General features: G+C 43.3%; 1 protein-coding gene and 1 pseudogene across 1 annotated transcript in view; one reads left to right on the top strand and one right to left on the bottom strand.

Annotated features, from left to right (window-relative positions):
• The first annotated feature begins 2,451 nt into the window (after nucleotides 1-2,451).
• Nucleotides 2,452-3,034, top strand: LOC109687761 (chromobox protein homolog 3 pseudogene; annotated as a pseudogene).
• Nucleotides 3,035-9,887: 6,853 nt separating this feature from the next.
• Nucleotides 9,888-25,202, bottom strand: part of LOC109687771 (uncharacterized) — a 51,209-nt gene continuing 35,894 nt past the window's right edge. The window contains exons 12-17 of the mRNA XM_020165811.2: nucleotides 18,306-18,364; nucleotides 17,851-17,939; nucleotides 16,743-16,869; nucleotides 16,124-16,204; nucleotides 15,270-15,352; nucleotides 9,888-13,788 (exon numbers count right to left, since the gene is read on the bottom strand). Of these exons, the coding sequence (XP_020021400.2) occupies nucleotides 12,532-13,788; nucleotides 15,270-15,352; nucleotides 16,124-16,204; nucleotides 16,743-16,869; nucleotides 17,851-17,939; nucleotides 18,306-18,364 (1,696 nt within the window). The 3' untranslated portion in view covers nucleotides 9,888-12,531. The remainder of the gene's footprint in view (nucleotides 13,789-15,269; nucleotides 15,353-16,123; nucleotides 16,205-16,742; nucleotides 16,870-17,850; nucleotides 17,940-18,305; nucleotides 18,365-25,202) is intronic.

The raw sequence follows: 25,202 nt of genomic DNA, 5'->3' as shown, positions 1-25,202 counted from the left end.
AACAGACCAGCTGCTGAAGCAAGGTCTAGGGGCGGGTAAAGGAAGGGGGTGGGAGATAAGGAACAGTGGGTTTTGTTTGCGAGGAGTGAAACCAGCTGTGGCTTAGGCTGCATAAGAGACAGTTCCCATCACATCCAGGCATAAAAAATGACTTAATCCATTATACCCAAATTGTGCTAATCACAAGGATGACATAATAGTGGAATGTCAATCAATTTACATTTTTTTAATGCTCCTATTATTTGTTCATTCAAATATTAGATACCTAAAATAGGCAAGTACAGTTGCAGGTACTTCAATTTTCTCAGTGAACAAAACGATCATCTAAACTGGACATAGTGGTGTACATCTGTAATCCCAGCACTCAGAAAACTGAGGAAGGAGAATAGCAATTCCCAGGCAAGCCTGAGCTACATAGTAAGAGCTTGTCTCAAGCAAATTAATAAAGAAACAAAAAACACACACAAACAAAAATTACTAAGAGGAACGTCTGAGGGCTGAGGGTGTAAAACAGGAGAAAATATTAGGGGTGTGTGTGTGTGTGTGTGTGTGTGTGTGTGTGACTGGGGTTTGAACTCAGGGCTTTACACTTGCAAAGCAGGCACTCTACTGCTAGAGCCACACCATCAGTCCATTTTGTTCTGGTTATTTTGGAGATGAGGTCTCAGGAACTATTTCCCTAGACTGGCCTTGAACCATGATTTTCCTGACCTCAGCCTCCCAAGTAGCTAGAATTTTAAGTGTGAGCCACCAGCGCTCAGCTTGTTGCAATGTTTTGATGCTATCCACTCATGGAGACCTTGGGAATGGGGTGATCTTAATAATCAACGGGTCTTCTGACACAGATGCCTACTTCTTGTGACTTTTTTTTTTTTTTTTGGCGGTACTGGGGCTTGAACTCAGGGCCTACACCTTGAGCCACTCTACCAGCCTTATTTATTTATTTATTTTTTGTAATGGGTGTTTTCGAGATAGGATCTCCTGAACTATTTTGCCCAGGCTGGCTTCGAACTGCAGTTCTCCTGATCTCTGCCTCCTGAGTAGCTAGGATTACAGGGGTGAGCCACTGGTGCCTGGCTTTTAATGTTTTGGGGGGTTTTTTGGCAGTTCTGGGTTTGAACTCAGGCCCTCACACTTGCTAGGCAGGTGCTCTACCGCTTGAGCTTCTACTGGTGTCCTAACATCAGCTTTGGTGTACCTAGTGAGAAATCCTAGTTTCCTTGGGGAGATTAGGATTTGGACCAGCAGTCTTGTCGGTGGGTAGGAGGCAGAAACAGGCCGGGTGGAGATTAGAGCCAGGCACCTGTGGGCGTGGCTACTGTTCTGGGCGTGGTTGCAAGCGAGCGTGGCTTGTTTCGGGGCGGGGCTGGAGGCAGGGCCAGGCCCAACACACGAGGCCGAGATCGAGGCTGGGGGTGGTGACTCAGCCCACGGGATGCTCAGGAAAGCTTTTGGCTCACTCGGCCCACGTTCCTGGAGCCGTTGCATTGATTCTCTCCTATCATAAGCCTGCCCCTGCATGGTAAGATCGACTTTGTAGGCCTTTACTGTCCCTTAAATTTCAGTTTAGTGGGACACCACGCTGTACTCATTACTTTGCCAGTTAAATGGAATCATATTTGCTGTAAATCTTTATTTTTTTCTTTCAAATATGTATTTGTAGTGTTATTTTTATGATCTTGCCATATGGCCTGGGACCACTTATACAGTGTTTCAAAATAGCACTACCATTAATGGTATTTCCCAAGGGTTTATTCAGAAATGTAACATAATCCCAATAAAGATATCAAAAGGTTTTTATGGAGTTAGGCACATTGATATGAAAGTTCTTCCAGGAGCCACACATGTGCTGGAGCACATCTGTAATCCCAGCTACGGAGGAGGCAGATGCAGAAGTATGGTGAGTTCCAGGTCAACCCAGTTACTGACACCCTGTCTTAAAATCCAAACAGGCTGAGAGCATACTTGAAGCGGTAAAGTGCTTGCCTAGCAAGCCTGGGTTCAATCCCCAGTACTGTAAATTTTAAAAATAAAAGGTAAAAAAAGAGCCAGGTACCAGTGACTCACAGCTGTAATCCCAGCTACTCAGGAGACAGAGATCAGGAGGATCATGGTTCAAAGCCAGCTGGGGCAAATAGTTCCACAAGACCCTATCTTGAAAAAACCCTTCACAGAAAAGGGCTGGTGGAGTGACTGAGTTCAAGCCCCAGTACCACAAAAAAAAAAAAGAAAAAGAAAAAGTTCATACAAATATGTGATAACAACCAAAGAAAAAGAAATGCCTAAAAACAAGAATGGTGATGACATTCAAATATTAAAGCACACTATAAAGCCTCTGTTACTAACAGTGTGGTACCAACAGAAGTAGGAAACAGATAAATGGATTATCTAGAAATAGACCCAAGAAATTGGAAATTTAGTTTTAAATGGATTTCAGGGCCCACGATCCAGATCATCAGAGCACTAGTTCTTCAAGTCTGCAATTAAAAATGGGTTCCAAGAAACTACTTTGCAAAAATTGGGAAAAGAAACAGAATGGAAAGAGTAAACAAGTTGAAGAGACAGAGCCTGAAGAGTTTGTGGTGAAAAAAGTAGTGAATGGGAAGGTGGAGTATTTCCTGAAGTGGAAGGGATTTGGAGATGCTGGCAATATTTGGGAACCTGAAGAAAATTTAGATTGTCAGGAGTTAATTGAAGCATTTCTTAGTTCTCAAAAAGCTAGTAAAGAAAAAGGTGGTTCAAAAAGAAAATTTTTACCTGACAGTGAATCTGATGATTCACTGATAGCAAATCAAAGAAGAAAGGAGATGCTGCTGACAAACCAAGAAGCCTTGCTAGAGGTCTTGATCCTGGATGAATAATTGGTGTCACAGACAGCAGTGGAGAATTGATGTTTCTCATGAAATGGAAAGATTCAGATGAGGCCAACTTGATGCTGGCAAAAGAAGCAAATCTAAAGTGTCCTCAGATTGTAATTGTGTTTTATGAAGAGAGACTAACCTGGCATTCTTGTCCAGAAGATGAAGCTCAGTAATTGTTTGCACTGTGTCTTCTCTATATATAAAAAACATGTAAGTCTTGGTTTTTGAATTACTAGTGTGAAAAAGATGACCACATTCTGATGAAAATCAAGTTTAGTATGCTGGCTTTGAAGGTAGTATTGGGGAGTTGTTGGGTTATTTTTTATTTTTTATTTTTTTGCATCAATTAGCACTGGTTACTTTGAACAAATAAAAGTTTTCTGTATTTGCTTCTTTTATCAGAAAAGACTATTTGATAACATGGTATTTTTCCTCTGCATTTGAGAATAGCTTTTTTTCTAAATGTTAGGGAAATTGTCCAGTCATTAGTCAGAATTTAACTGGTATGTCAAAGGACCATTCTGAGTTTTTAGTTTGTATTGGTGTATACATAAAATACTTAATTCGAAGGTTTGGGGCTTGTTTTTTTTTAGGTGCTAGGGATTGAACCCAGGGCCCTGCCCATGCTAGGCAAGCGCTGTACTACTGGGCTTCATCCCCAGCTTTTGTTTTTCTGAGACAGGATCTCACTGAGCAGCTCAGTCTGGCCTCAAACTTGCAATCTTCCTACCTCAACTGCTGGGATTATGGGCATACATCACCACATCTGCTAGTTTTGTTTAATACAGACACATAAATGCAATTGTATATTTGTAAAATTCCCCATTATCAATACCAACAAGTTTCCCAGCCAGATGAGGAAACTAGACAAATCCTGGTTTGTTTTAATTAGCTAAACAAAACTAAATGAACATTTAAAGGTTCCTCTAGTGAGCCAGTCCTTTACAGAAAGTTGAAATCTGTGTATTAAAAGTTCATGAATCATGGAACATCTCAGACTTGGTTCATGGAAATATAATCAGCTGGTTAGAGATGTTGGCAATTTAGGACCTGCTGGCATAAATGGGTGAACAAAATTTTATAAATTATTGACTCACAAGCTTTTTCTTTCCCCAAACTCGTTCCTTACATATAGGTTCAACCTTTGCAGTATTTGGGTTACTCATTCTGCAGAAGCCAGGAAAACAACTTTGTAATAATCAGAACTGAATCCAACTGTATGTTGTGTACTTTATTGTAAAAAAAAAAAAGTTAACAGTGGTCAATAAATAGTTTTATATTCAAAAAATGTATATCAGAAGCTGGGTGCAGTAGTGTACACCTGTAATCTCAGCACTGGGGAGACTGAGGCAGGAGAGTTATGAGTTCCAGGCAGGCCTGACTACATAGTAAGATTTTGTCTCAAAAAAAGGTGGGGAGGGTAAGGATATGGCTCAAGAGCTAAAGCACCTGCCAAGGAAGCACAAGACTTGGAGTGCAAACAGTAACAATGTAAGAAAAAAAATTGTGCTTTCTTTAGCAATCTCAAGACCCTGCGTTCAAACCCCAGTACTGCCAAAAAAAAAAAAGTATTTCAGATCTATGGGGCAAAAGTACAGTTTGTAATGAAAGGTACTAGGACAACTGTTTAGCCATCAGGGAAAAGATGAAATTAAATCTACCTGACACAATAGCAAACTTCGAATAGATCAGGGGTCTATATATAAAAAATAAAAATACAGCTGGGCACTGGTGGCTCACGTCTGTAATCCTAGCTACTCAGGAGGCAGAGATCAGGAGGATACCGGTTCAAGGCCAACCCCAGGCAAATAGTAGACCCTACCTCGAAAACACCCATCACAAAATAGGGCTGGTGGAGTGGCTCAAGTGGTAGAGCACATGCCTAGCAAGCATCAGGCCCTGAGTTCGAACCCCAGTATGAAACCCCAGTTTCACCTAAATATATAAATAAATGCACATGTAGGATGTTAAGTGATTCCTTGTCTGAATAAAGACAAATACGTGACCACAAGGTGGCAGTAACACACAAGCTTTAGCTGGGCAGATCTCTGACCCGTAAGCAGATGGAGGAAGTCTTAAGGACATCTCCTTCCAGGCTTTGACTTGGGATCACTGCTCAGTGGAGAAGGGAATGAGAGGGGGATTATGTGATGATGTTCAACACTGTGGAGGGAATTTCTGGGTCAGAAGGATCTGAAGGGCAGCAGACGTCTGGGGTCTTCACAGCCGCAGGATTTATCTGATGTATGGCACATTTTTAAGGGGTATGCAAACCAGGCACCCTCTAAATGACAAAAAGAAAAAAAAAAAAAGCTTCTTTGAACTATTTCAAATGATGGCTTTGTGAAAAATGGTGCTCTGAACACTGGTGTATAGATATCTCTGAGTCCCAGCTGTCACTATTTTTGGATCGTATAGTAATTTGGTTTAATTTTTTTCTGTTTTTCTTTTTGTCTTTTTTTTAAGACAGGGTGTTACCATGTAGCCCAGCTGACCTGGAAGTCACTATATACCCCAGGGCTGTGCAGTAGTTGGGAAGCTGACAAAGGTGCCCTGCTGTGCCCAACACAGCTTAACACTTTTAGGACCCACCATACTGTTGCGGATCTGTGACAGCAGTTTGCTGCCAGTAATAACACAGTTTCCAGTTTTGCCACATCTTTGCTAATCCTTCCCTTCCCTCCCTCCCTCCCTTCCTTTGGGCGGCACTGGGCTTTGAACTCAGGGCCTTGCGCTTGCCAGGCAGGTGCTCCACCACTTGAGCCATGCCCCAGACCCTTTGTTTTTACTTATTTTTCAAAGAGGGTCTCGGACTCACGCGTGCGCTGGCCTGGGCCGTGATCTTCCTATTTACATTTCCTGTATAGTTGGGATGACAGGCGTGCACCACCACGCCCAGCTTTGACGGGTTGAGATAGGGTTTTTCAAACTTGTTCAGGCTGGCCTCAAACCACGATTCTCCCAGTTGCTCCCTGTGAAGAAGCTAGGACGACAGGAGTAAGGCACGGTGCCTAGCAACTTACTTTCTTTTCTGATAATGCTGTCATCTGTGGGGTAAAGTGATATGTCATTGTGATGGTGGGGGGGGAGACAAGGATTAAACCCACAGCCTTGTGCCTGCTAACACACACTCTACCACTGAGCTACCTCCCCAGTCCCCTCATTGCGGTTCTGATCCACCCCTACTCTTTTCACGTACTTGCTGGTCATCATGTATCTTCTCTGGTGAAATTATTCGTCTGTTTCCATATTTGTACTTTTTTAAAAAATGATACTGGGATTTGAACTCAAGGCCTCACACTTGCCAGGCAGGAGTTCTACAGTTTGAGCCACCACTCCTATTTTCTTTTTTTAAAGAGGAGGGGTCTTCCAATATTTCTGATCTATTTCCCTGGTTCTAGGTATGTTCTGGCTGGTGTTGACCTCCTGCCTCTACTTCTAGAGCAGCTGGGACCACAGGCACCTGCCGCAATACCCAGCTCTGAAACCACATTATTCTCACTGGGCAATGGTGGCTCACATCTGTGATCCTTGCTACTCAAGGAGGATCGAGTTCAAAGCCAGCCTGGGCAGATAGTTCCGTGAGACCCTGTCTTGAAAAAACCCTTCACAAAAAAGGGCTGGTGGAGCGGCTCAAGGCGAAAACCCTGAGTTCCAGCCCTAGTACTGCAAAATAAATTTAATCTTAAAAAAAAAATTTTTTTTGAGACGGGGTCTCACTATATTGCTCAGATTGGTCTTGAACTCGCAGCTCAAGTGCTCCTCTTGCCTCAGCTTCCCAGCTAGCTGGAACTGAGTGGAGGCATGTGCTACACATCTGGCTCCCCCTGCCCCGCTTTGTTTTTTTCAGTGCTAGGATGGAACCCAGGTCTTTGCACATGTTGTGCAAGCACTCCACTACTGAACTGCACCCCAGCCCCCACCTTCCACTCTTTTGTGTGGAAATCCAATTGTCCAGTTGAAGATTTTACTCTCTCCCCACTGAACGTACTCAGCTCACTTGTCAAAAAATCAGTTGGTTAAGAGCCAGGCATGGTGGTGCACATCTCCAATCCCAGCACTCAGGAAAATAAGGCAGAACCATCATGAATTCAAGGCCAGCCTGGGCTACAAAGTGAGACCCCATCTCAAAACAGTTACAAAAATATTAGTTGGGCTGGGTGTCAGTGGCTCATGATGTAATCCTAGCTACTGAGGAGGCAGAGATCAGGAGTATGATGGTTCGAAGCCAGCCTGGGCAAATAGTCTGAGAGACCCTATCTCGAAAAAACCCATCACAAAAAAGGGCTGGTGGAATGGCTATAAGCGTAGGCCAAGTTCAAACCCGAATACTGCAAAAAAAAAGCCAGTTGGCTACAGATGTATTTTTCTCCCTCTTTTGGCAGGGCTGGGGTTTGAACTCAGGGCTTCCTGCTTGCAAAACAAAGCCTCTACTACTTAAGCCACACCTCCAGTTCAATTTTTGCTTTGGTTATTTTGGAGTTGGAGGGAGGTCCCCACAACTTCTTGCCTGGGTTGGCCTTGAACCTTGATCCTTCCCAGCTTAGCCTCCTAAGTAGCTAGGATAACAGGTATGAGCCACTGGCACTCAGCTTTCTTTTGGTCTCTTTCTAACCTTATGTCAGTATATGCTAACCATCCTTTAGCTCTGTAAACTAATACCTTAACACCTACAAAATGCCCAGCAGCTATTTGCTATTTCCCAGAAAATCTTAGCTCACCCAAAAACATGTGGGAAATTAAGATAACTTCAAATCTTTTTTTCTTTTTTTTTGCAGTATTAGGGTTTGAACTCATGGCTTACACCTTAAGCCACTCCACCAACCCTTTTTTTTGTGTGTGTGTTGGCCTACATATCATTCTTAAAAGGGACTCTTGAAGGGAGTAGAGCTAGACTACAGTCCTCTTGTGCCATGGCAGTGATGTGACATAGATGAGGCATCATCAGCAAGCAGCCAGGCATGTGTTAGGCAAATTCTAATTTCTTGTTTGAACAGTTTGAGACTACGAAGAGATCACCTGGAAGCCTGGGTGTTCTGTACAGCTAGCATGGAGGCCCCCTTCACAGCACTGGATATTATACCTTGGGAAAAAGTATTGGGTCTGGTGGCTACAATGTTGTTCCTTCCATCTGTTGCTCACTGTCCTGACCTGGTGGGCTTTGGGACCAATACTAGGGTCTCCAAATTTGATAAGGGGATAAGGGAAAAGAATATATAGGTTCACTTGGGGCCACCAGGCCTTTATCTGGAAACCATCCAGAGGGTAGAAAGGATAGGAGGCACACAGAAGAGTGAAAAAGAAAAAAGACTAAAAGCTTTATCCACATGCAGACTACTTAGAAGACTTTGTTCAAAGAGACAATGAAGAAAGGGCTGGTTGGCGTTTAGGGTCTTTGTCATGGGGTTCAAAACTATGGCTTTCTGCCCAGGAAATGAGAGCATGAGACCCCAAAGTTACTGCCTTTTATGGGATCCCCCAAGTCCTCCATAATGAATGCTTGCACAAAATAGGAGGGCTTTCCTCACAACTGCCATCCCTGGGGGTAAGGGAGGGAAAGGCTGTGATACGGATGAAAAGAGAAGTAGAAAGGGTGCAGAGGGTTATGGTTTGGATCTGAAATGTCTACCACAGGTCACATGGTAAAGGCTAGGTTCCCAGCCTATAGCACCATTAGGACGTGGTGGAACCTCTTGGAGATGGGGCCTTGTGGAAGTAAGCTAGGTCATGTGGTAGTGTAGCACAGGATTACTGAAACCCTTTCCTTGCTCTTTTGCTTCCTGGCACCATGTGCTTCATGCCATGACGTACTGCCTGTCACTGGCCCAAAAGCAATGGAACCAAGCAACGACGGACTGAAACCCCAAAATAAACTTTTTAAGTTCTTCTGTCACATGGACAGAAAGATGCTAACACAAAAGTCATCCCCAGGAGGGACTCAAAACCACTTCTTTTATTGCATTGGATATTTATGGCATGGAAAAGGGTTCATGCCACCATTGCTGTGACTATGCTAAGACAGATGCCTCCTTGGGGAGCTTGCACTCTCCCCTGTAAAACTGGCATGATACAATGCCTGCATTTTTTTAGATGGAGTCTTACTATGTTGCCCAGCCTGGCCTCAAACTCCTGGGCCAGGCCTCCTGAGTAGTGAGGACTACAGATGTGTACCACTGCACATGGCATATTCTATTACTTTGTTGAGCACTTGGACCCCAATACCCCACAGACTGTTTCTAACCCTGAGGCCCACTCTCTCCATTCTGGACTCTGAGTCTAAAGACCTATTTTTACAAGGAGTCTCCACCTCTCCCCAGATTACAGGCCAGCTCTCCTATCATCAGATCTTCATACCCTGTACCAATGCCTTGACACAGCTGATACTTTGGCTCACCATGAGTGATACTCATACACACACACACACAAGTTCTTATCTATCAGAAAGCAACAGAAAGACAGGGCCAAGACCTGGCAACCATACCTCCTCCTGGGGACCCGTAAGAGTCTTTACATTAGCAATTTAGAGACAGACCTGTGGTACCTGATGATTTAACTGATTTACCAAACACTTTGGAGATTATCAAATCAGATGAAAAATTTTAGGGAGTGTCAGTAAGTGTGTAGATAGAGTGCTGGTGAAGCATGTGAAAGGCCCTCAGTTCAATCCTCGACACTGCAAAAAAAAAAAAAAAATTCCCCCTCCACAGGGAAGATTAGCAGACATGTACAAGTCAAGAAACCACATGCCTTGGTTAGACTTTTTTTATTTTTGTGTTACTGAATTAAACTCAGAATCTCATGCTTGAAAGGCAAGAACTCTACCACTTGAGCCATGTCCCCCAGATTTTCTTTTTTTCTTTTGGCGGTCCTGGGTTTTGAACTCAGGGCCTTCACCTTGAGCCACTGGACCAACCCTTTTTTTGTGATGGGTTTTTTTGAGATAAGGTCTTGAGTACTATTTGCCTGGGCTGGCTCCAAGCCACAGTACTCGTGATCTCTCATCCTGAGCAGCTAGAATTACAGGAATGAGCCACTGGCACCCAGAAGCCCTGTTGTTTTTGATTGTGTTTTTTTTTTTTTTCTGTGACACTGCAGTTTGAACTGAGGGCTTTGTGCTTGCAAAGAAAGTGCTCTACTGTCTGAGCTATACCTCCAGTGTTTTTTGTTCTAGTTATTCTATAGATTGGGCCTTCCAAAGTATTTGCCCCAACTGGCCTTAAACATAAATCTTCTTGATCTCAGCTTCCCAAGTAGGTAGAAGTTTAGCCACCATGCCTGGTGTTTTTTGTTTTTGAGATTGGGTCTTGCTAATTGTTGGGGCTGGTCTCAAACTTGCAATCCTCATGCCTCTGCTACCAAAGCAGCTAGGATTACAGGGGTGTGCCACTGTCTCTCAGCTTTCCAACCCTCCTTACATCCACAGGGCTCTGTCCACTGTGAACTCCTATAGTGGATGGATGTTCATGTAGCAAGGCTTGGCACTGATGAAGGCATTTTTAGAATATGTACAGACTTGAGCTCCCATGTAATGAGCTTGGAAGTTATCAACTGGTCCTAGGAAGGTAAAAGTTGAATGGCCTGAAAGAAATGCCTCTTCTTAGATGCAGAAAAGAAATGAGGTCATAGGGAAAGCTGTTCTCAACCCCCAGATCAGAGACCAATCAGAGAATCACATCCCTTTACAGCAGAACCAGTGGCAGAGTAGGAGGTAACTGCAGAGTTGTTGAAGGCTAGGTGTGGACTACAATGAGAGTTAAATCCAGCCATAGCAGTCCCCATGATTTTGTCAGTTTTTATCCCAGGAAATGGAAGACCAGGAAGAAACTAGTTCTGTTAAAGAGTTTTATCAGAGCCTCAATAACATAGGGGAAGGGAAATAACCAAATGCAGCCAGTTCTAGTAATTCTGACCAACTAAGGAGGGCTGGGGGGGAGGGGTACAAAAACCTGTGAAGTTGTGTAGTGCAGTCCAAACACATAGACTCATTAAAACTCTAAGATCTAATGCTGAACCAATATCTGCTTCCTCTCTCCTGACACCTTATACCATATCACTAACAGACTACTTATCCAGTATGTCATGTCCACCTACCAAGGAAAATTTACAAGGCATACTAAAAGGCAAAATCAGTTTGAAGAGATAGAGCAAGCACCAGAACCACATATAGCAGGGATGTTGAAATGATCAGATTAAAATTCTAAAACAATTATGACAATAAGCTATGAGTCCTAATGGGTAGGCAGCATCCAAGAACAGATGGGTAGTATAAGAAGACAGATGGAAACTCTAAGAATAAAAAAAGAGATGCTAGAGCATCTCTAGCAAATAGTTCATAAGACCCCATCTCAAAAATACCCAACACAGAAAAGGGCTGATGGAGTGGCTCAAGTGGTAGAGCACCTGCCTAGCAAGTGTGAGCCCTGAGGTCAAACTCCAGTACCACCAAAAAAAAAAAAAAACCTGTGGGACAAATACAAAAGATGTAACACATGAATCACAGGAATTCTAAAACATAATGAGAGAAAGAAATAGAAGAAATATTTGAAACAATGATAATTTCACAAAAGTCATGTCAGACACCAAAAGACAGACACAAGACACTCAGAGAACACCAAGCAGGATAAATAAAAAGCAAACAACACACACACATACACAGGCACCTAATTTTAGACTACAGAATAGCAAAGATAATGGAAAAATCCTTACAAGAAATTCTGAAAAATCTTGAAAGCCAGAGGAGGAAAATGCATTACATTGCACAAGGTTTGCTATGGACTGGGGTGTGGCTCAAGTGGTAGAGTGCCTGACTAGGTTTGTCATGTTCCTAAGGATCTCTAGTGGTTGTACTGAGTCTCCATACCACTCTGACTTGCACAGGAGCACTAGTGCAGACACCGCTGCCTCATAAGCCCTGAAATGGACACAGTGATCTTTGAGGATGTGGCTGTGAACTTCACCCAGGAAGAGTGGACTCTGCTGGATCATTTTCAAAAGATCCTCAACAGAGACGTGATGTGGGAAGATGACAGGAACCTGGCTTCTGTAGGAATAAAATGCCAAGACTAGCATATTAAAGACTGGTACAAAAATCCTGGGAGGAACCCAAGTTTTTCTCTATGTTGTCCAGGCTAATTTTCAACTTATGGGCTTGAGTGACTCTTGTGCCTGAGCCTCCTGAGTACCTGAGACCACAGATATACCCTGCCACACGCTGCTCAACAATGTTTAAATACAAGACTGAACAAATATACCCAGATTCAAGGTTTTTTTATCCTTCAAGTATTTTGTTCATAGATGTTAATGCAGTTGGAATCATTATTAAGAATCCCCATGTATGAATAGTACTGTGGGGTTTTTATGTGGTTTTTTTTGTACTGGGCACTGAACTCAGGGCCTCATGCTAGAACTCAAGCACTCTACTATTTGAGCCATGCCTCCAGCTTAATTTGTTTTTTGAGATAATGGTCTTACTATGCTTCCCAGGCTGATCTCAAATTTGTAATCCTCCTGCTTCAGCCTCCCATATAGCAAGAACTATAGATATACCCTACAGTGCCAAGCTGCTGAAATAATTCTGATAGTTTCTTTCCAGTGTGAGTTTATTCATGTCTTTAAAAAACATTGGGTCAAATGAGGACTATTCTTACATTGCCTACATGGACAGTACTTTTCACTGGTGAGTTCTTTCATGTCTTCGAAGTGAACGAGGATGACTGTAGGCTTTCTCACATTGCTGACATTTATAAGGTTTCTCTTCAGTGTGAGTCCTTTCATGAATTCTAAGGGAACTGGAACATGTGAAGGCTTTCCCACACTCCTTACACTCATAGGGCTTCTCTCCAGTGTGTGTCCTTTCATGGATTTGAAATGAACTGGAATGACTGAAGGCTCTCCCACACCGTTTACACTCATAGGGCTTTTCTCCAGTGTGGATTCGCATGTGGATTTTAAGGTGAGCAGAATGGTTAAAAGCCTTCCCACATTCCTTACATGTGTATGACTTTTGGGTACTGTGAGTTCGCATGTGATTATTAAGACATGAGGGATACCCAAAAACTTTCCCACATATCTTACACTTGCAGGTCTTCTCTTCGAAGTGACTTCTCAAATGTCCACTAAGATTTGAGGACACAGCGAAGGCTTTCCCACATTTGACACACACAAAAGGCTTTTCTCCTGTGTGAGTTCTGATATGCTGAATGAGGCGTGAGGATGTAAGGAAGGTTTTCCCACATTCCTTACATTTGTAGGGCTTGTCTCCACTGTGAGACCGCATGTGGATACTAAGGCCAGAGTACTGAGTGAAGGCTTTTCCACACTGCTTACATATATAGGGTTTCTCTCCAGTGTGAGTTCTTCCATGGATTTGAAATGAGTTGGAATAATTGAAGGCCTTCCCACACTCTTTACATTCATAGGGCTTCTCCCCAGTGTGGGTGCGCATATGAATGTTTAGGTATGCAAGGTATCTATAGCCTTTTCCGCATTCCTTACATCTGTAAGGTTTTTTTGCATTGAGGGTCTCTATAAGCACAGCGAGGTTTGTAGAGTTTATAAAACTTCTCCCATGTTCCTTGCATTCATAGAGTTTATCTCCATTGTGAGTTCTCTCGTGGGTCTGAATGTGTGATTGATTAACAAAGGACTTCCCAGAGTCACTACATTTATAGGATTTCTCTTCTACGCTAATTTTCTGGTAAACAATATCTGGTGTCATGAAGATTTCTTCACTCTGACTAAACTCAGAAAGTTTCTCGAGAGTAGAGGTTTTCTTATGGAGAGGATGGAAGTCGTTTCCATGCTGATTGCAATCATAAGTGTTCCCTGTACTTTTAGTATTCATGTGTGTATTGAGGCATGAGTGTTTACTGAACAATTCTCCATACTGCTTCCAGTCACAGAGTTCCCCTCCATTGTGGCCTTCTGCCTGGTGGTAAGAGGGATGAATGATGATTAAATAATTTTCTGAAGCAAACTGGTAAGATTACAACCATCTGACAAAAAAATTGTGATTATGATTTTTCATTACATGCATTCAGTTTGTGTTCTCTTGATTTCTTTCTTTCGAGTGATATGATTAGGAGGTGTGGCTCACGGGTTAGGGTACAAGAGTTCAAGCCCCAGTCCCACGGGGAAAAAAAAAAAAGAAGGAAGTTCAAGTGGTATAATTAAACACCTACCCCAGAATGCCATGCCATCTTCACTATAATCTTTGGTGGCAGTAGGGGGCTTCGTGCATACTAGGCAAGATCTTGACCACTGAGCTACAACCCCATCCCTATCTACTCTAATCTTGTTTTCCTTTTTATTTATTTAGTTTTTTGTTTTTATTAGCATACATTCATTGCACAGGGAGGATTCATTGTGCCAATTCACAACAGCCTCACATTGTATATTGGTTAGATTGGCCACAACATCCTCCCCTGCAGTCTATTCTGATCTTAAAAAGATTTCTTTACGGTTCCAAGAAATACTTTTAAAAATCAAATGAGCTGGAGGTGTGGCCCAAGTGCCCTGCCTAGCAAGTACAAAGCCCTGAGTTCAAACCCCAATACAAAAAAAACCTCACCAAATGTTAACTGCATACATAAGAATGTATAATTTGTAAGAACTCTGAAGCAGTAAATTTTACTATAGATTCATTAGATTCAGAGTATCTCTTCGGAGATATTCCTTCTTACATATATCCATTTGTGTCAAACACCTTTTATTTTGATGATTTTGGGGGGGGGGGTGGAACTGGGGTTTGACTCAGGGTTTCGAGCTTCCAAAGCAGGAACTCTACTGCTTGAGCCATACATCCAAGTCCATTTAGTTCTGCTTATTTTTCAGAGATGGGCATCTTACAAATTATTTGCCTGGGCTGGTCTTCAACCCTGATCTTCCTGATCTCAGCCTTCCAAATAGCTAGGATTACAGGCATGAGTCACTGCTGCCAGGGTATTTTTGATGATTTTATATAATGTAATTCCCAATTTTCTTTTCTTTTCTGCTTTTCTGCAGTGCTAGAGATCAAGCCGAGGACCTTGGCACTCTAAGCAGGCACTTTGCCAGAACTACAATCCCAGATCAATCTTCTCTGAGGTTAAAAAATAAGATATACCTCTTCTTAAGGGTGGAAGTGTGGACTAAGTTGCAGAGCACTTGCCTAGCAAGCATGAGGCCTTCAGTTCAAACCCCAGTACCTAATAAAGAAAAAAAAAAAAAGATATACTTTTTACTGTTTGTGTGTGTGTGTGTTACTGGGGCTTGAACTCACGGCCTATACCTTGAACTACCCCACCAGCCCCCCCCGCCTTTTTTTTTGGTGAAGTTTTCTTTGAGATAGGGTCTCAAGATCTCTGCCTCCTGAGTAGCTATGATTACAGGCAAGAGCTACTGGCGCCCGGCACTTCTTCTTATTCTTACCATTTGTATCCCATTGAATGTGTTGCTTCTCGAGAATTCCTGCTGAAATTCTAACCATTTGGTTTCAAACTGTACTTCCAATTCTGAAGTAAAACAAGAAAAACAAATGCAAGGGTTTGGAGAAAGTAATGGAATATTGAAGGAGTAAAAGAACACAAAGTTCACTTGTGTTTGTTTTCAAATTAACCAAGGTTAAAGCAGAAAGATATTTGAGAACTTTGGGTTTACCATTTTTTTTTTTTTGGTAAGCTAGGATTTGAACTCAGGGCTTCACACTTCCAAACAGGTGCTCTATCACTTGAACCACACATCCAGTTCATTTTACTCTTTTATTTTGGAGACAGGTTCTCATAGACTATTTTCCTGAGATGGCCTCATACTTTGATCCTCCTGATGTCATCTTCCCAAGGAGCTAGGATTACAGGCATGAGCCACTGGCTCCTGGATTTTTTGGGGGTTGTCGTTGAGACAGGGTATTGCTATTTATCCCAGATGAAACTTGAATCCTCAATCCTCCTGCCTCAGATTCCTACGTATTGTGATTACAGGCAAGCAGCACTATGCCTGGAGAAGACTCTATGTCAAAAAATTGGTCAAAGTTAAGGATGGCATCTATGAAAATTAAAATTGATGGTGACCAGAAAAAAAATCAGGGAAAGAAAGGAAATATGGGGGAAAGCTAAAGAAAAGTTCCAGTATAAATAAAGTAACTGAACTGGAAGTAAAAGATTTCCTAACTTCTGAGAAAAATGACCTTAGCCTTGTGAATAAGTTTCACCTTCAAAAGTTTCCTTGCTACAGTTGTGAACACACTCAGTTTTTCATAATCAGGGTTGTTTTTCACAAAAACTCACCTTGGAGAACTCTTCTCTGACCTCTCTCCAACTTTTCCTGCTCCAACCAAGAGATCAGACTGGGTTTGAAGGGCTGACACCCTACGTAAAGGAAAGACAGATTAAAAGACAAGGCTCAGGAGACCTTTGTGGGATTCAGGAATGAGAGTTCAATTAAAGCAGTGAAATTATTTCAGAAAAAAGCCTGAAAGTCATAAAAACCCCTCTGTCTGTGCCTCAAAGTTTGCTTATCTCTTTCTCTCAAAACCCCTATTCAGTCTTGTATACACATTTACAAAGCAGTAAGACTTATTTCCCTGCAGGCCTTGTGCATTCCAGGCAAGTGCTCTACCACTAAGTCACATCCCACCAGTAGTTCCCACATAGAGGCACTGAGTACTTACTGACCCACAGATGAGGGGCTTCATGCTTAGGTTTCTGATTCAGCCCATCAGAGGCAGCGTCTATCAGACTGACAGAGTTGTTGTTGACCTTGGACATGGTGACACCATCACAGTAAGTGAAATCTGTATCAGCAGGGCCTATGTCTCTGTTATTTCCCACTATAGTCAGGGTTAACATCACCAATCCTGTGACACAGTAAGTCCATGAGAGGATACAATGAAGATGGTGGTCCTACCTACTGTGGCCAGGTTCTGGTAGTTCTCCAGCATGACATCACTGTACAGGATTCTCTGAGCTGGTTCCAGGGAAGTCCACTCCTCCTGGGTGAAGTCCACAGCCACATCATCAAAGTTCACTGACTCCTGTAGTGTGGCAGACATGCTGCTATAAGCCAAGTAACATCTCCATGTTCACAGGAGATAGAGGACAGGGGACACAATGTCTACACAGTGTTCCAGAGTCTCCAATTATCTATACCATGGATCAAAGGCTCTACAAACCTCTCTCTATCTAAACTCACTAGCTCAATCTTCTCAAGGCCTATGGTACTTTCTGAATATGAGTTCATCTCAAAACAGCCAGAGCAGAAAATCTTGACTTATTTCTTTGTGTCCATGTTCAGCACATTCCAGGCACTTGATCAATGCTAGTAAAACAATTCATTCTTGGAGAAAAGGACACTTTCATGTCCACTATCATCTGTCAGAGGAACCAGCAAAATAAGAAACATACAATAGAGCTGGGTGTGGTGGCTCACAGCTGTAATCCCAGCTTCTCAGGAGGTAGATGTTGGGAGGATTGTAGTTTTGAGTCCAGCCTGGGCAAAAAGTTTGCAAGACCTCATCTCAACCAACAAGCCAGGAGTGATGGCTGTGGTTCAAGCTACCAGGAGGCGAAGGTAGAGGGATTGCAGTCTGAGGTTGGTCCTGGGCAAAAATGCAAGATGCTATCCAAAGAATAACTAGAGGAAAAGGACTAGAGGTGGGGCTCCAGTGGTAACACTGCCTAGCAAGCATGAAGGCCTAAGTTCAAATCCCAGTGCAAAAAGAGAGAGAGAGAGACAGAGACAGAGAGAGACAGAGAGAAATAAACAAACATATATATGACTGGCTCCATGGGATGAAGATTGATTAGTAATTACTGAAACACCAGGATAATTTTCAAGTAAACACCTTTCTTTCATGAGTAGCTCCATTCCCTTGGTAAATTCAACAGAGGACTCAACCCCAGGATAAGCCTCTATTTGCTTTGAGAAGTTTGGAGACAAGTTTGTGTAGAAGGAAATACATCTCCCCAATGCAAGGAAGTATGTCATTTGAGACAAAGATACACTTTCTTTCCACCTGGTAACAATTTGTCAGGCAGCCAGCCACCATCCTTTCTGCTGGTGCTTTTCCTTCCCGAGGGCACACTGGATCCTGAGAAAGAAGACCTTGTGGAACATGAAGGAGTCATGAGAACCCAGAGCTGGCCATAATTCCCACATTCACTCCCACAGAAGTCATTCTATCTTAATACAAAAGTCCGTATGTCCATTGAAGAAATACCCCCCCACACACACACCTGCTACACCATGCCTTCTCATGGTGATAAATCTCATGAAGAGACCTCACAGTGCCTCCCCCCAGGGTGCACACACCAGGGGACTTACACACAGCCCTCTCTGGCCAGCCCACGTCAGTCCCTGCTACATGAACCAGCAATTGACTACTCAGGCCCAGACCACTGGACTCTACACCAAACTGTTTAGTGGGAATCAGAGCAGTCTCTCCAAAAAAAGAGCACCGACCGGACTTACCATGGGATGAGCCAACAACTGCCATTCTGTTAGGAGGAAATGGGCCTGAATACTCCTTCCTTTGATGCCAGCATTACTTCAGGGCCTCTGATGAATCTCGGTGGGTACTGGCCATCGCCATTTCTCAATACACAGTGGCATTAGCATTCCTGTTAATATTAGTCATTAGTGAAGAAGCACAAAAAACAAAAGACCCCCTATAATCACACTCATGTAGCCTCACCTAAATTTCTTCTTTTTTCCTGGTACTGGGGTTTGGACCCAGGACCTTGTAAGCATTCTACTACTATAGCCACACACCCCAAATCCTTTGGTTCTTTCATTCCTCCTTCCCCCCTTCCTTTCTTTCTATATATGTATATACATACATACATATTACACACACATTTTGTGTGTGACTGGGGTTTGAATTCGGTTTTATTTTTTGAGACAGGGTCTGGGTAATTTTGCTCTGCTGGCCTGAAGCTTGTGATCTTCCTCTCTCTGCCTTTCAATGAGCTGGGATTATAGGTATGCACCACCACATCTGGCTTTCACCTACCTTTTGAGATAAAAATGATGGCATTCATCAGTGTGTGATAATTAGGGAAATAATCCCCCCCCATGATGCACCCACTGCAGTCACACCTGGAGAGGCACAGAAATTTAATGGATTTACTAAGGCTGGGCTATAGAGTGGTAGAGGTGCTTGCCTAGCAAGTGCAAGGCCCTGGGCTGGATCCCCAGCATCATGATAATTAATACATCAATAAACGTATCCTCCTAAGAAGGAGGAATGACATGCCACACAGGGGTCACGACAGAGGAGCAATAAGGGAGTCAACTGTACTGTGGACACAGGGAACCAAGAGAATACTTACTTGTTGGGATGGTTATTTGGAGTCAGGGTAGAATGCATAGGCAAGGGTGGTTTTGTTTTTTAGACAGGGTCTCACCTGTAGCCCAGGTTGGCCTCAAACTCATAATCTACCTGCCTCAATCTGCCAAGTGCTTGGATTACAAACCAACAATCACTGCAGGAAATGGCTTTCCTTGGTGCTTTTGAAATGACAAAGTTACAAGCACAGGAGCGAACAAACAGGAACCACATTATGGTTACACATGGTCATATGTCAAGGTGCTTCCAGCCTACTTGTGAAGGTGTCAAGAAATCAGGAAAAGAAGGATTTAAAAAAGATACAACCCCCATCTATTCTGTGTCTCAACATTTTGCCAGTCTCAACTGAGAATGGTAACACTTGTCACCTGGGTTATGGAGACAGTGAACGGGACAGTGACTGAGCTCCCACAGCTCAGTCACTGAGCTGTCAGTCAGGTGTATTCAGAGAGGCAACAACAGGAAGTGGCCTGTTAGGCACATGATGAGGGTTGGAACCCAGTCTATAACCAAGCACTCTGCTTTGCCATCAATACCAGAAATCAGGTCATGTAATGTGTTTGCTTTTGAGACAAGGTCTCCCTATGCAGTCCAGGCTGGCTTCAAACTCATAATCCTGCCTCGGCCTCCCAAATGTAGGCATTACAGGCATGCACCACTACAGTCAGCTAAGGTAATCTGCTGAAAGATGCTGGCTGTTACACAACACATTTGCTTCTTGGCCGATTCCTCTCAGCTTAGCATGTGGCTGTGTAGAGGTATATGCAGACAGCAGGAGATACTATGAGTGGCACAACCCTTTCTTTTCTGGTGAGTAATTAGGCAGGGGCCCATCTGTTAGCCACTCCATTTGGACTCTGTAAACTCACAAGCTTGTATAACAGACCATGTTGCACACAGCCATTGAAGATTATTTCAATTAGCCACTGAAAGGGGATGCTTAGCGTTTTTGCTGTGATTTGGTTTGACAAAAGCTTCTGAGCTGCTTCCAACACTGGTGGCTCTGTGTTCATGGCAGGTTCTGTCAACACAGGACTAAATACTGCAATCCCCCAAATCCATGGTTTCACTTGCCAGTTTACAGCTCACAGTCAACTACAATCTGAAAAACCATGTAGGGCAACTACAGGACACAGTAAGATATTTTTAGAGGAAAGACCATATCCATTTAACTTTTACTACAGTATATTGTTTTTCTGGGTCTTTTGTGTGTGTGTGCTGCTGGGGCTTGAACTCAGGACCTACACCTTGAGCCACTCCACCAGCCCTTTTTTTTTTTTATTTTTTATTTTTTTTCTTTTATTATTCATATGTGCATACAAGGCTTGGTTCATTTCTCCCCCCTGCCCCCACCCCCTCCCTTACCACCCACTCCACCCCCTCCCGCTCCCCCCCCCTCAATACCCAGCAGAAACTATTTTCCCCTTATCTCTAATTTTGTTGTAGAGACAGTATAAGCATTAATAGGAAGGAACAAGGGGTTTTGCTTCCACCAGCCCTTTTTTGTGAAAGTTTTTTTCAAGAAAAGAGTCTTGTGGAACTATTTGGCCAGGATGGCTTTGAACCAAGATCCTCCTGATCTCTGCCTTTTGAGTAGGTAGATTATAGGTGTGAGCCACCGGCATCCAGCTAGTATATTGTTTTTTAAATTTATCTCCAGAGTTGTTAACTTCAACTTTATTTTTATTACAGTATATTGTTATAAATCTTCAATTTATTAGTTATTACTGTTAATATATTACTGAGCCAAATATATAAATTAATCATAGGTATGTATGTTTAGGAAAAAACAGCATGTAGCTGGTACCAGTGGCTCACACCTGTAATCCTAGCTACTCAGGAGGCAGACATCAGGAAGATCAGGGTTTGAAGCCAGTCTGGGCAAACAGCTCGCAAGACCCTATCTTAAAAATACCCAACACAAAAAGAGGGCTGGCGGAGTGGCTCAAGAGGTATAGGGCCTGCCTAGAAAGCATGTGGCCCTGTACTGATACCCCAGTACCACCAAAAAAAAAAAAAAGGTAGCATATGGAGAGTCCTGTTGTATCCACAATTTCTGGTATCCCCAAGCAGACTTAGAAAGTTATCCTACATGCACAGGGGGAACTACTGCATTGTCCCTTGTGTCCAGCAACCTTCAGAGGATGGAGAGAGGTATTCAGTGAAAAAAGAACTATGGGACTCCCCTGTGTGACCACTGCACATTGGGTGTGGTTTCATTAAGGAAAACATGGGCTGTCAGGAAAGGAAATTATATAAGGTGAAATCCAGGTGACTTTGGACCCTAAGTGAAGCCAAAGGTGCTGTTAAGAGGAAACTGCACTTGGAGAATGTGGTAGTATTGTAACTAAGAACAAAAGAGTGGTTGTGGTGGTCATGATCACGTATTCAAGGGAAAGCTGGAGGGCACAGTAGGAAAAGGCTTCAGGTAGTGCAGGTGGTCCTTTCCTGGGGAGCTAAGGAGTTGAGTGACAAGAGGTAGAAGCTTCTTGAGGAAAGCAATAATTTCCATTAGTTTTAGTAACTTGCACCAGGTTTTCTTTCTTTTCCTCTTTTTTTTTTTTTTTTGGTATTACTGGGAATGAACTCAGGATCTTGCACTATTACTTCAGCCATACCCACAGCCATTTTGTTTTTCCTTTTTATTTATTTATTTTGGTGGTACTGCAGCATGAATGCAGAGCCTTGCTTGTTAGGCAGGTGCTCTACCACTTGAGCCACACGTCCAGCCACTTTGTTTTTGCTAACTCGCTAACTTTGCAGGGTCTGGCCTCAAACTCCAGATCCTCCTGCCTCTGCCTCTGCCTTCCGAGTAGCAGGATTACAGAGGTGAACCACCATACCTTGCCTTTTTTTTTTTTTTAAATAAGGTCTATGTAGTCCAGGGTGGCCTTTAACTGACTATGTAGTCAAATTCTTGATCATCCTGTCTCAGTCTCCCAAGAGTTGGGATTACAGACCTGTCCCACCATTCTGTCTACCAGGTTCTTCTTGAGGCCTAAGTGTAGGGGTATGGTTTAGCAGAGTCATAAGCCAAGCAGACAGTGAGCTCAGAAAAAAGGAAAACATGTCCTGAGTTCAACTTGTCATCAGAAAGGCAGTCCCTGGGCACCATGAGGTTTCAGTGTAAAAGGTACTTTGTCTTCAGCAAAAGAGAGCTCATCTCCAATCCAACCCTACTCTGAGGTGTTTGGTTGGTAAAAAGACCAACCACGATATTCCAGCCATGAGATTTTGTGTGTGTGTGTGTGGTAACTGGGGTTTGAAGTGAGGGCCTCATGCCTGCTAGGCAGGTGGTCTACCACTTGAACCACTCTACCAGCCATAGTTTGTGTTCCAGATAGTCTTGAGAAGTATTTGCCTGGGTTGGCTTCAAACCGCAGTCCTCCTAATCCCTGCCTCCCGAGTAGCTAAAATTACAGGCGTGAGACACCAGCACCCGGCTATGCTGTTTCTGAAGGAAGGTTAGTTAGGTTTAAGTGGGTCTCATGCCAGAAGGGCACCTACCTTGCTTGGGGACAATCTATCGTTGAGGAGTGCCTAAAGAGAATGTATCCTCTCTGCCCTCCAGTCCTATGGAAGTGGGTAAAATGGGAAATATACCCAATTTTACATAATGTACTTAGGGATTTGTTGTGGTAGAGTCTGAAAGTTGTTTGAGATGATTTTGACTTTCAAAGCACTACCTGAGACCCATCAGAGACATGAATGTTCTACTGAATGCCTCTTCCAAAGGCCCTACAATTGTGTATTTTGAGAAGAGAAAAAGCACAAGTTGTTATAAGGGGTCTGTGTAACTAGGAATAAGGGGTATTTTACTGGGCTTTATATTGTAGCTGTACATTTGAGGCATGTGAACAAAAATTTTGGGCGGGGGAAGCAATACTGGAGATTGAACCCAGGGCCTCGTGCTTGCTAGGCAAGTGCTCTACCACTTGAGTCACACCCGAGTCCTTTTGTTTTTTTCAGGTAGGGTCTCAGCCTTTTTCCCTAGCCAACTCTGGACTAAGATCCTCCTACCTTCGGCTCCCGAGCATCTGTAATTACAGACATGTACCATCACACCCAGCTTGTTTTTGAGATAGGGTCTCACTAACTTTTGTTGGAGTTGAGCTCACACCATGATCCTCCTATCTTCACCTTCTGAGTAACTGGGATTACAGTCACAAAACACCATGCCTGGCCTTGTGAAATTAAAAATGATCTTTTTTTTAATTCTGAAGAAGGAACTTCTTAGCAATTGCTCAATAGTTTACAATGTAGTAAAAATGGGACAACTGGCTGGCCACAGCATCCAATGCTAAGGATGACAGTCTCAAGTTTAGACAAGTGTGTTGTTTCTTGTATACTGTTCTTTATTAAGGATATCATGACTAAGGGATGAAAGAGCAATGTTACACTGAGCTCCATCACTTCCACGACAGTGACAATCTTCCTAGAGTCCACAAATCTCATCGTTCACCCAGTCAAACCCAAGGAACTCTTGTACAATCCATGGGGTCTGGGAGAAGGGTGACCTCTAGTGCCCTAGCATCTATGTAGGGATTAGGGCCAGGAGAAGCCACTGCTCCCGCAGGTGGACATTATCAGAGGACCCAGCTCTGGTTACATGCTGGGTCATAGGAAGCCCTTGACAGACTGCACATTTCACAGCACATGCTGCACAGCAACCCAACTCCTCTGTGTGCCCACCCACAATAAACCTGTACCCTAGGGGTTTGTTCTCACAGTCCTCCTAGTGGGAACACCAGTAGCTCCCAAACTGACTGCACACCTGTCACCAGCATCAGATTCCATGAGCCCTGGAGCGTACTTGTCATGGCTCTCCTGAGGCGGACACCATGCATTTGAGGCTTTGTGGTGACAATTATGCCAACTCCCTGGGTACACTGCCCACAACTGCAGTTGCCATGTATCCTATCGTGTTCCTTCACACTCAACTCATGATTATAGACTGGCTCAGGCCCAGAGTAACCCAGCAAGTACCTCCACCACTCAGGGAGCTACAAACACACTGGATGCCATGTGCTAATATGGCCCTCATATCTGGTATTCACGACCTTAGATAATTCTCTTCCCTTTAGTGTATGTAAGACCTTTCATTTTTTTGGAGAAAGTAGAATATGGCAAATACGATATGAGTCAGTAGATGTGAAGAAGGCCTCAAATCAGTTTTGAGTTCATCAAAAACCTGGTTGGGGATATAGTTCTGTGCTAGAGTACTTGCCCATGGTTCAATCTGCAGCATCATAAACAAACAAACCAAACCAACCCCAAGAAATTATCCTAGCAGACTTAACTAGATCAGGTGGAAATCCTTTTTTGTTAGCAGAAGGGGTAGAAGTCATTTTGTTGGTTGTGGTGACTTGCACCTGTAACCTCAGTGATACAGCAGGAGGAGATCAAAGATCACTGCTCCAGGCAAACCTGGACAAAAGTTAGCAAGACCCCAACTCAACCACAAGCTGGGAATAGTGCATGTGCCTGTGGTCACAGCTACATGGGAGACCATGGGTATGACAATCACAGCTAGGCTGGCCTGAGAGAAGGAAATTTGAGACTCTAAGCTAAAGCAAAAAGGGATGAAGGCACGGCTCAAGGGGCAGAGTGTTTGCTCTACCTCAAAAACCTGGCTAATTAAGTTTTACTCCTGCTTTTGTTCTTAGTTAAAATTTCTCACAACAATGTGTCGTGGCCATCATATTAATGCGTCCATAAATCTACACAACAAACCTGCCAGTATTCATTTCAAATACTGGGGCTGTCTGTCTTCTGGGGCTGGATATGTAGCTCAGTGGTGGAGTAATGACCTAGTATGAACAAGGCCCTGGGTTCCATCACCAGCACCTCAAAAAATAGTCTTCCTAGATTTACTGTAAGTTCCATGGTGGGTGGGAGTGGTATGTCTGTTTGTTAGATAAATTGTAAGCCCCATGGTGGGAATACTACATGTGTTTGCATGATCACTGTACACACGATTCTGGCAAAGCCTAGCAATGAGCCACTGAAATCAAAGAATC

The sequence above is a fragment of the Castor canadensis genome, chromosome 14 (genome assembly GCF_047511655.1).
Source record: "Castor canadensis chromosome 14, mCasCan1.hap1v2, whole genome shotgun sequence".
Lineage (NCBI taxonomy): Eukaryota > Metazoa > Chordata > Mammalia > Rodentia > Castoridae > Castor > Castor canadensis.
The sequence above is the reverse complement of the archived record's forward strand: the minus strand, read 5'-3'. Positions and strand labels throughout refer to the sequence as shown.